At 42.7% G+C, this 11957-nt stretch overlaps 1 protein-coding gene across 1 annotated transcript in view; it reads right to left on the reverse strand.

Annotated features, from left to right (window-relative positions):
* Positions 1 to 11563, reverse strand: part of TMX4 (thioredoxin related transmembrane protein 4) — a 47212-nt gene extending 35649 nt beyond the window's left edge. Inside the window, exon 1 of the mRNA XM_075563984.1 lies at positions 11210 to 11563. Coding sequence (XP_075420099.1) covers positions 11210 to 11403 — 194 coding nt within the window. The 5' untranslated portion in view covers positions 11404 to 11563. The remainder of the gene's footprint in view (positions 1 to 11209) is intronic.
* Positions 11564 to 11957: the final 394 nt, after the last annotated feature.

Genomic DNA, 11957 nt, shown 5'->3' on the forward strand with positions numbered 1-11957 from the left:
CAAATCATGGTGAGGTTGTGGAAAGACTGAAGACCTTATTTGCTGCTGGTGGGACGGTAAAACAATATATCCATTATGGAAAACAGTACAGCACTTCCTCAAAAGAGTTAGAAATAGACTGAGACTCATCCAGCCCACTCCTGGTATACATCCAGAGACCTAACACCAGCAACCGTACAGACACATGCCCACCTATTGTCATGGCAGCATTCCTAACAACAGCAAAACAATGGAAACACTTACGTTCTCATTAAGCAATGAGTGGATAAAATGTGGTACATACCCACATTGGAATACTATTCGGTTACAAAAAATAATGATGAAGTCTCAAAATACACTACAATATGGATGAATCTAGAGGACCATATGCTGAATGAAATTAATCACAAAAGGGTAAATATTTCAATCACACTTTCATTAAGAAGATAAGAATAGGTACATGTGCTGAAATTAATGTTCACTAATTGTGACCAGGGATGGATGAGTATGTTCTTTTGGTGATGGAGGTAAGCCAGTTATGAATATCTAGTATGGGGACAGATCCATTGTTGAGTAAAGCTTTTTAAATGAATATTATTTTGATTATAAAGGGCAGTAATTTAGAACTATTCTATTCTATAGGAAAAAAATCTCCACAGCCAAATGAATACAAAGAAGCAGAAATCCAGTCATCCCCCTCCCACACACTCTTAGACACATCAATTTATTTAGGTACACATGCATGTTCACATGAGTTCATGGTGGCAATCTACTCCTAAGAACTATCAACTAACTTGCCACAATATTTTTCTCATATATTAATTAAGCCTTCTTGGCCTTAACAGCCTCCAGGAGGAATTAACAATTTTATTATCATGGAAACCATAAAACTGTATCTTTTCAATTTAGATGTTTTCTAAGTGGCAATGATTTGTAAAATAAGCAGAATTCATAAAGACATTTAAAATATAGTCCAGCTAGCCAAAACACTGTGTGTGTAAAATTAAACCAAGTTGGGCATCAGTCCAAGGTTCATAACCATTTATAGAAAAAATTCAACAGCATGCTCTACCCATGTTAGTATTCTTGCAGAAAGCAGTTTGGGTTCTACTGTGTATCAGGTGGTTGAAAGCCAGTGGTTTTTCATTCCATGACCTCACAGAATTGTATATGAGATTTCATTAATTAAGCATTTCATGGGGCAGACATTAAATAAACCTATTTCTTAAATGTAAAAATTTTAACAACATGAATCTTAATTCAAATTCATTGTTTTCTGAATGTACAATTCAGTGACACTGTATCATTTGAGTTGTTCAAACATTCTCATGCTTTCTCCAAATTGCTCCTCTTGTATTAACATAAACTTGCTGCCCACAAAGTTTCCTACCTAATCTCTTGATTTGCTGCTGTTCATTTGGATACATATGCATAGTTCCTACAATCCTGTATGAGGCCGGGTTGACTAGAAAAACAAATCCAGTGATACACATATGTGTAGGAAAGAACTTTGTATCAAGAAGTAATTGTGCATCATTAAAACATCCAAGCCCCAATCAAGTCCATAAATTCAATATTAGTTCATAAGTCTCTCTTCAGATTCACAGTCACATGCAATGATGCAGAATGCAGGAAGATCACAGGCTTCTGGATCCAATGATGGTAGCTGCATTACTGGGCTCGAGCAAGTCTCAGTATGGCTTGTCAACAGGAAAATAAGAGCAAATGGCGCAGGGGGTCGGGGGGAGCTCCCAGGACACCCCCCCCTCTTATGAGAAGGCTATATCTACCCAAGGAGGTACCATCCGGTTGTAACCTGATTGACAGGCTCGACTCCACTCCTACATTTCTATATATCAAGTTGGCATGACGTTATGTAACAACCACAAACAACATAATGTTCAAGGCAGATATTCTTTATTAGGTAAGCTATACTGATTGGTTTTAGTAAGATTTCAGGGAATATTTTGATTGCAGGCTTAAGCATTATCTCAAAATAATAATGTCAAGGCTTCTTCCAGCCTCCGTGGCTCTGAAAGTATGGAGTACATGAGAATCTGTTCTGCATTTCCCACTTTGTGTCCAGACTATGTAGCCAGAAACCAGCTTCTTCTTCTGGCCTCTTGGCAAAGGATGGAGGTGTTTATTGAGGCAATTAGCCACACATTTCATTTTTCTTTCTTTTTTGGATCTTTGCAATAATGAGATGACCAATGAAAAATACAATTTTCACTTACTATGATCAAAGCACTGAGAATGATCTGTGCCAATGAATCATACTGTTTTTCTAAGACTAATGAATAAAATTAAAGAATGATGCCTCAATTACAGCAAAAGTTACTCATTTTTCTAAGCCCTATGGTAAAATCTTAATCTATAGAAGAACATTCTCTGACATGCTATCACAAAATGTAAAAAGAGAAAAAAGAAAAATTGAAAGCATCCTGAAAATTATGACATCTACTAGAGGGTGGAACTCACCAATAAATTTCTAGGTGCAAATTATGATAAGGGTCCTGCCAGATACAAATGGCCCAATCCATATTCAGTCATGGAGGAGGTGCAGAACTGATGAGGCAGTTTTGTCCCATTGCCCTGAGAGTCACCATGGACCAAGGGCCAACTCGACAACCACCCACCAACAAACCAAAGTATCATGAAGAAGGGCCAAGGAGATTTGGGGTGTTAAGGTGTAAGGGGACAAAGATTCGGGGTGTTAAGGTGTAAGGGGAGAGGCCACCTATTTGGGCAGTGAGGAGCACCATGTATGAATATGTACCAATAATGTTCTTCATTAGCAGAAACCAGTGGGATGCACTGGTGGGCAGGTGGGGGCTGCCAAAGCAGAGTCCATGCCTTCAATGCTTAACCACCAGTTCCCTCTTCAGGTAACTGGATAGTCACAGCTACGGACCCCAGTGCTAAAGGGAAAGCATGCATTTCCCCTCTTTCCACCTGACCTTCAGAAACCACAACTTCAATTAGGTCATGGTACCAACCAGCTAAGACCCGGGCAGAAATGAGCCAGGCTCATTTTTCCATCCATGTTCGCTCATAAAAACACTTAGAAGTAGGAACTCTCTTAGGGGAGAGGGAGACTGAGCAGAGCAGAAGCTGCATGCCCCTTATCTCTACCTTCTGAGTTAAGCTCACTCTGGTAGAAACTATCCCAAATCATCTTAAGTTACCCCTTCCTGTAGCGCACTTCCTCATTTTGTTATTGCTCAATTAGACTCCAACTACTTCAAACGGTTCCTACTTCTCTGTAAGATAACCGATGTGGTTCCTACTTCTCTGTAAGATAACCAGTGTTCCACTCATTTCTTCAAAGAGCTGCACTCAGCAATGAATCAGTCCCAAGGACACACACTCTGAGGACTACCCAAGACCTGAGATAATAAAGGTTAGGGAGTTTCTTCACTGTAAGAGTATCAGTCTCAGAAACGCCTAGGCAATTTTACCCTGCCCTATAAGGTCGCTGTACATTGAAATGGTCTCCACTGCAGTGAGTGAGTTTGAGGAGTGTTTCTTAAGGACTAGCAAGATGAAGCTTATTCTTGTAAATCCTGGGAAAGGGCATGAGAAGTCTTTCTGGAGTGTGGAGCCCAGCGAGTGCGGACCCTCACGGCAGGGCAAGGCATGGAGAGAGGATATGATGTTTGTAGGCTGATGCCCTGTGACAAAGATACAAAATTGTAGACATTGCCCTTCCCAAGGTTCTCCTCTTTTTCTATAGAAATCTTTTTCTTTCCTTTGTTTGAAAAGGTGATTGGAAAATCCTAATCTCATCTCCTATGCTTAATTGATAAGACAAATAAAAATCTCTTTCCAAAAAGTTTGTCTAGGCAAATTTTGCTTCCATTTCGGTGGCGGACAGAGACACAATTTTTGCAGTAGCCAAGTTAACATCAGATAATGTGTGTGTGGGGGGGGGAGAGCCTCATGAATTCCCCTAGGACCTCTAGATTTTAGTGTTGTCTTCTCAGTATTCTTCTCATACTTGAAAAAAAAACATGTTAGACAACTCTGCCTTCATATGACAACATCAGACAGTTACAATGTCTTGCAGTTTAAAAGACTGCACTGGTAGTGACTTACACAAGTAAATCATTTTTGGATTTAAGAGTTTGTAGAAGTAATACTTAATAGAGCAAAAGGTCAGTAAAGAGATAGGAGATAAAGAGCAAATGGGTGTCAGAAGAGACTGAGTGCAGAGTACCTAAAGCAAAAGGAAGAAATAGTAGTAAAAGAGCTGAACAGAATATTTCAAAGGACAAATAGAGAAGAAAAACATTATCATGAAATGGGCAAGGACCTGGAATTAGAAATTCAAAAGGGAAGAATATTTCTCAAGCTAAAAGAACTGGAGAAAAAAATTCAAGCCTTGGTTGCATTACTGAAAGATTACATGAGCAAGATACTGAATGACACAGGAAGCTAACGATAAAGCAAGTTTAGTCATGTTACCAAAAAGAATCGTTCAACCTTTAACCATTTCAGGAGCTAGCATTTGATCAAGAACTGATGGTAATGAAGAGGTGGAATTAGTGAAACAAAAGCTCCAGAAAGCGATGAAATACCAAGTGAGATACAAATGGATGCAAGGGTGGAAGGGAGGAAGCATTCACTCAACAATGCCAAGGAATTTGGAAAACTATCTGGCCAATCTGATGAGAAGAGATCCATATTTGTGTCCATTGGAAGTAAGGAGACCTGACAAAATGCAGAAATTATTTTATAATATCACTGATATCACATGTAGGTAAAATTTGGCTGAAAATAATTCAAAATGTTTATAGCAGGTACATCAACCGGGAACTGTCAGAAATTCACTCTGAATTCAAATGACACAGGATGAAGGACATAATTGCTGTCAGATGAATCTTGGCTGCATGCAGAAAATAGCAGAGTGATGCTTACCTAAGTTCTGATTATGAAAAAACACTGGACTATGGACGATGTGTATCATAATAAATTATGGATAGCATTACCAAAAATGGAAATTCCGGGCACTTCATTGTTTTATGAGGAATCTGTACCTAGGTCACGTGGCAGCTGTTGGAACAACAAGTTGGAACAACAAGAGGAAACTCTAGTTTAAGAACAGGTTGCAGCCTTCCATCCTATTAATTTAATCTCTATGCCAAGCAAAGAGGTTGGACTACATGAAAAAGAACAAAGCGCCAAGACTGGAGAAACAACAGCCTTTGATATGCAGATGATACAGCGCTGTTTGCTCAGAGACTGACTTGAAACATTTGTTGATAAAGATCAATGACTACAGCCTTCAATATGAAGTACACCTCAACAAAAAGAAAACAAAAATCCTCATACCCATCCCAATATACAGCATCATAATAAATGGGGAAAAAGTGAAGCTGTTAAGAATTTCATTTTCCTTGGCTACCCATTCAATGCTAGTGGAAGCTCTCCCTTTTTCTTCTTTTAAATCATTTTGTTGGGGGTTCATACAACTCTTATCCCAATCCATAAATACATATTGACCTCATCATTCTCAAAACATTTGCTTGCTCTAACTCTCTTTTTAACTCACTGCCATCAATTCAATGCCGAGTCGTAGCAATCATCTGTGAGTTTCCAAGACTGAAACTGCTTAGGGGAGTAGAAAGCCCAATCTTTATCTCAAGAAGCTGCTGGTGGTTTGGAACTGGCGACCATGTGAATCGCAGCACACTGCTTAACTACACCACCAAGGCTCCATGGAAGCAGCAGTCAAGAAATCTACTATGCTGCAAACAAGCTCTTTTTAAAGTGTTACTTTGAGGACTAAAGCATGCCTGGCCCAAGCCAAGGTATTTCCAATCGAGTCTTATGCATGCAAAAGCTGGGCAATTAATAAGGAAAACCTAAGAAGAATTGACACCTTTTGAGTCACACTGTTGGACAATCCAAAATACACCGTGGGACTGCCAGCACAACAAGCAAATCACCCTGGAAGAAGCAAAGCCAAAATGTTTCATGGAAGTGAGGATGGTAAGACTTTGCCCCACGTACTTTGGACATGTTCTCTGGAGGGACCAGTTCTTGGAGAAGCACATCATGCTTGGTAAAGTGGAGAGTCAGCAAAAGAGAGGACAATCGTCAATGAGTTGGACTGACGCAGTGGAGGCAACAATGAACTCAAAGCCTAGTAAAGACTGTGATGCTGGCACCAGGCTGGGGAGGGCTTTGTTTTCGGTGCACAGGGCTGTTGGGAGTAAGAAGCTAGTCAGGAGAATCCAACAGTAACAAAGAGAAGTTAGCACTGTTACAACCACAGAGCCTGCATTACCAAGAACAATAATGATTATACTTCATTGCTAGGGCGGTCAAATGATCTAGCATTCGACCACGTAGCACAATAATTTGACTCTTTTCTGTGGTGGTACTGACGACGATAAAGAAGAAGATGGAAAGGATGAGAATGACAAGTTCTCCTGTGGCTTTAGATACTTTGTGGAAACATTCTGAAAGCAAAATCTGTTTGCTTATAAGCTTCTCTTCTGCATGTTGTGGCATAGTGATTTTACCCATTGGGCTGCAAGGCCAGCAGCTTGCAACGTCCAGCCTCTCTGTGGAAGAAAGATGTGGCTTTCTACTCCCATAGAGCGTTAGTCTCAGTACCCTCCGGGGCAGTCCTACCCAGTCCCCATCCTATGGGGTTGCTATGAGTGAGCATCACCTGGATGGCAGTGAGTTCCATTGACATGAGAACAGCACTTAAGGAGCCCTATGCTAAGGTGGCCCAGTGATTGAGTACTCAGCTGCTAACTGGTTCGAACCCACCAACGAATTCACAGGAAAAAGACAGGGAAGGGATTCTTTTCTACAAAGGTAGAAGATCAAATAAAGATAAAAACAATGAAGTTAAAACTAAGCTTATTGCCAGCTGAATCTGACTCATGGTGACCCAAAACAGCATTTCTGAGAGCAGACAGACTCATCTTTTACAGCCCAGCATTTGCTCAACAGTGCCCTGCCCCACTAGCATTCTTCTCCATAAAGATTCACAGCTCCGGAAATCTTATGGGGGCAGTTCTATTCTGTCCTCTGTGGTCACTATGAGTCAGAATTGAGTCAATGGCAACAGGCTTGGTTTTCAAAAAGGACCGAGGTCACAGATTCTTACTTGAAGGCATTGGAAAGGTGCATGACAAAGAAGTCAGTACATATTTGAATTTACTTACACTGTTCATTTCCTTCATTACAGAGATGATACCAGCTCTGAAGGTCAAGGACTGTACCTTGTTCTTCTTTGTCTCCCAGCGCAGCCCCCCCCAACCCTGAATTTGACACCTAAATATTTAATCAAGACAATCCATTAAACTGCAAGCTTATATGACATGAGCAAGTTAAGGCACTGCTGTTTGACATGCTGATTTTAGGTACAAAAGTACTGCAAAAATAAGAGTAGAACCTACAGACCCTAGGGAAATAAACCAACTTTCTTCCATCAGCAAACACCTCCTTTCAATCTAGAAATGTGACCATCACAGGAACAATTTCTGAAAATAGTAGTGTTTTAGAAAGATTGATGTACTTTACAGAAGGCAAACTAATATGACCCAATGACTTTCTTTTCCTTTAGCTAACAGTTTAAATGAGGCAGCCCCAAATTAAGCTACTTTAGATCCACTTATGTCTTTTGGAAATGAAAGTCAGCAGAACAATATATGAGCTGTTCTCCACTGCAAGGTCTTATGTCTCAAAAGAACAAAAGCAGTATTCTCAAAGATGGGTAGAATGCAAGCAAAGCAAGTTTTAAAATAGCAAAAGGTTGCAAAGCGATGGAAGGGAGAAGAATATGAAACATCAGAAAAGGAGGCGGCTTTGGAAGGCATTTTAAAGATTAGATTTGTGTCCTTAACTGAGAAAAAGGTCAACCTTTTCATCAGATGTCAAGGGAAAATAACACAGCAAGTCATTTATACTGGCTTGGTAAAACTATGGAATGAAATTATGAAACAAGATAAGCAGGCAAAAGGGGAAAAATTTAAATTAATGGAGAGAAGCAATTCAAAAAATGAGAATACACACCTTAAAGGATGTAATCAGTATAACTGAATTCACATGTAGAAATACTCAAAAGCCATAGAAAAACAGGTTGTATGTCAAATTGACTAAATGTGATAATAATCCAACTGGGGCCTAAATATATATAATTTTTGACATTTATTTGTTGACAAGTCATTGTTACTTCTTTATTAATATGTCAAGAAAATAATATAGAATTTGCATAAGGCCTTGTCTACAAAGTTTAAGAATTACTTATGTCAAAAGCAAACATACTGCTAGATAAAATATTAAAAATGAACGGAGCTACCCGAAGGCCCTCAAAACTACTTCTCTACCAGGTGCCATCTAGCTGATTTCTACTTATGATGATATATGTGTCTCAGAATAAAATTAGGCTTCCCAATGGCTGCTTTTTCAAAAACAGCCAGTCAGGTTCCAGGATGCTTCTGCGTGGTTTAGAACCTCCAATGGTTTGGTTAATAGCTTGTGTATTGTACTTGTTGTTTACATCAGGATCTCATAATCTTATTTCCACCAGTGTCTCCAACTTACTTCTCTTTGGAACTAAATCGTGTGGATCCTAATAGACTCCATTCACTATGATCACTTCACCTGTACAGGGTGAACACGAATAGAAATATTAATACACATTTTCCTACTATATTCATCAGAAAACAAACTAACTGGTGGCTTATGAATTCTTAGAAATGTATAGTAGGCAATTGTGGCCCTGAGAACATACTGAATTTGGTTTTTTTTTAATGTTGGGTTTCTCCAAGAAAAGAGTTTTGCTATCTAAGAAAACAGAAAACTAAACCACAAGTAGACACAGACCACAATAATTCTTTAGGACAAGTACTGAAATACTAGTACTCAAGAGAAAGTTGGACACACTAGCCCAAAGTCCATTTCCTTTCCAGACTCCCTTCACGTTGACCTATTCTGGAGTCTCCTCAGTGGAAACAGGACAAACACTGAAACAACAGCACGCATCTGCACAGCTGACTCATGGGTTACGGGTCTCCTCTCGCCTCCCGGCCCACACAAATTCCAAAAACTGGACACGGGGCAAACTCGGGGCTATTGATTAACATGTCTAGGCTTGTATAAAGTAAAATTTGAAGGGTCAATGTGGCCAAGCATAAAAGGAGTTGATATGGTTTTAGCATGCTCTAGTTTTATTTTTAAACAAACAAACAAAAATCACATGGCTATTCCAAAAGAAACCAAGAAAGAAGTGCCACCATTAAGCTGACAGAGTTCATCATGTACCTTCATTCACAAACTCCGCTTTTACCAGAAAAACAGATACCTGAAAAACCACTCCATCGTGGAAGTATCTACTGGGGTGAGGGGAGCGGCTGTGCGACTAGTTGAAAGAAAGTATTATAAGCAGTCCTAACAGAGAGCTCCATTTACTTTAAGGCTGTTTCTCTTCATTGAAAATGGCTGCCCTCCCTCCCTCCATCGTAGGGGTTTACTTTAATAAGTGTTTTCTGTCTCTAACCTCTTAAATAACCTCAATGTTTCATTATGCTCTCCAAAGCATTTTACTTAAAGGCTGAGAAGTCCCTTCTTTGTGGCCACAATAAGGAGCCCTGGTGTCCTAGTGGTTCCACGTCGGGCTGCCATTTGTTAAGATCAGCGCTGGAAACCACAGTGCCTCCAGAGGCCCACCTACTCTGTCTGTGGGGCTGATATGAGCCAGCACCAACTCAACGGCATGAGTTTGATTTTTGGGGTGTGTATGTGGGGGAGGGGCTCCACAGAAATAATGCATATTTGAAGAGTTGTCTGCACTTTAGACCCTCAACCCACACTGGGGATCTCACTCTATAAGCACCTGCTTGTAACTTATTTCCAGGCCATATTCTTCACCATCTAAATTGAGAAACTCAAATTTTGGTTGTGCAAGCGAAGGGCATATGCACATTTGTGTCTCTGCATACAGTTAACAACCCGAGATGTTAGTGAGCAAGTCTGCACACTGCCCCAAATCTGGGGCTCAAAAAAAGGTGGTCCAACATCATTTTAGAAGGAAAATGAGGACTGTCTCTCCAACCTACTGAGGAAACAGCTTGCCACTGCCAACTGGAAGCCTGCTTTGAAATGATCATTTCCTTCCTCTAAAAAACTCCCTCATGGCCATCAGTAACGACTCACAGCCACCCCACACGATAGAGGCGGGCGGCCCTTGTGGGTTTCCGAGACTATAAGTCTTTAGAGCAGACAGTCTCACCTTTCTCTGCATATGGGCTGGTGGGTTTGGGGCAGAGATCTTGTCATTCGTGGCACAACGTGTAAACCACTGTGCCACCAGCGCTATTTCGTTCCCAGTACAATTTTAAATGTTAAATTGAACAAAGTCCGTGCCTCCTCTGAACTCACAGCTAGATTGCCCCACCTCCATCAAGCAAAGATACTATCTACCATTCAGCATCGTCTATTATTCAAAAGGCCTGGGGGCCAGATGGGTTTGGTGCTCATGTTCAGCTGCAAAAGAAAGGTCAGCAGTCCGAACCCTTCCAGTCTCTCCACAGGAAGAGGACATTTATTAAAGGCCATGACAGTGGCAGATTTAAATCGATATGCATACATACAAAACTAACAAAACCCAAACTTATTGCGGTCGGGTCCATTCCGACCTGTTGAGACGCTATCTGAAAATTATAACAAATACCAAAACTTGCATAAAACTTGCTTAAAACTTAAAAGACACCACCTTTCTGTTTCGCTTTTACAATGACAGCTCAGGGTCTTCAACATGAAGACAATGATGTTTTGCACAAACTGCCCTGACCTTCATGGCGCTGCTACCAATTCCTCTACAAATACTTTGCCCTGGTCCATGTTCGCTATGCTCCACATACATATCACCGAATGACTGCCCTTTCTCTTCAGCACACGATCTGTCTGGCACATTTTTTAACACCACCTCACCCCTCCATCCCCACCCTCGCCTTGGAAAGGTGCCCCAACTCCCACCCCACCCCCCCACCTTGGTAAGAGAAAGATGAAGATGCTGGTGGCCTGCCTGCATTTGACGCAGGGCCGTGCGCATGCGCAGCGCGGCAGCCCGGCTCGGCGCTGCAGGTAGAGCGCCGAGCGCCGAGCGGGCCCGCGGTCGCTCCCCGAGGCGCCCGCGCCTTCGGAGCCCTTTCGGGTTTGGGACGGTGGCGGCCGCGAAGGCAGCGTGGCAGGCGGGCACACTCACAATTTCAGCATCCACTCGCCCTCCATCACCAGCGTCCAGTTGGAGGCGGTCATGGGCTGGACGAGGCTCCGGTCTGCCGGCGCCTCCGCCTCCGCCTCCGCCTGCCCTAGGTTGGCCGCCGCCGCCGCCACCACCACGGCGAACCAGGCGGCCCAGAGCGCCGTCGGCCGTGGGTCGCCGCGGCCGCCCGCCATGTTGGCTCCTGGGCAGGGGCTGTGGGGAGAGGACGCTGTGGGGCGCGCGGCCTCGCCTGCCAACGTCCAGGCCCGCCCGACCGGGCCGTGCGAGATGGGGTGGGGGAGAAGCTAGGCCGCCCGCCTCGCCTGCGCCCGGCGGTGCTGACAGGCCCAGCTCCGGACGCGGCTGCGGCACCGCCTCTTATAGGCTCGGGCTCGCGAGGCCACGCCCCCTAGCGCCTCGACTGGAGGTTGCCCAGGATGTTGGTTGCTTTGGCAACAGCCGCCCTTTCCTCCCAGCCATCATGCTGAAAATAAACATTTGACCCAGTGTTGCTAAGCTGGCACTTGCGCCATTGGTGCCAAGGCTCCAGTATAAGGGGGTGGGTGCGTCCGGGTTTTCCTGAAGAGAAGCAGGTCAGTGGAGAGTTTATGCCCCCTTCAATGGCAAACAGAACGGGCACGAACAGCGAAGTCGGTTAATGAAAAATGGAATGACCCAGTGGGCATGCATCTCATATTGCCTGGGAGAGGAAATTTAACCTTTGTATGTGCGTATGGAATCATTCCTG

Source organism: Tenrec ecaudatus, chromosome 12 (genome assembly GCF_050624435.1).
Source record: "Tenrec ecaudatus isolate mTenEca1 chromosome 12, mTenEca1.hap1, whole genome shotgun sequence".
NCBI classification, from domain to species: Eukaryota; Metazoa; Chordata; class Mammalia; order Afrosoricida; family Tenrecidae; genus Tenrec; species Tenrec ecaudatus.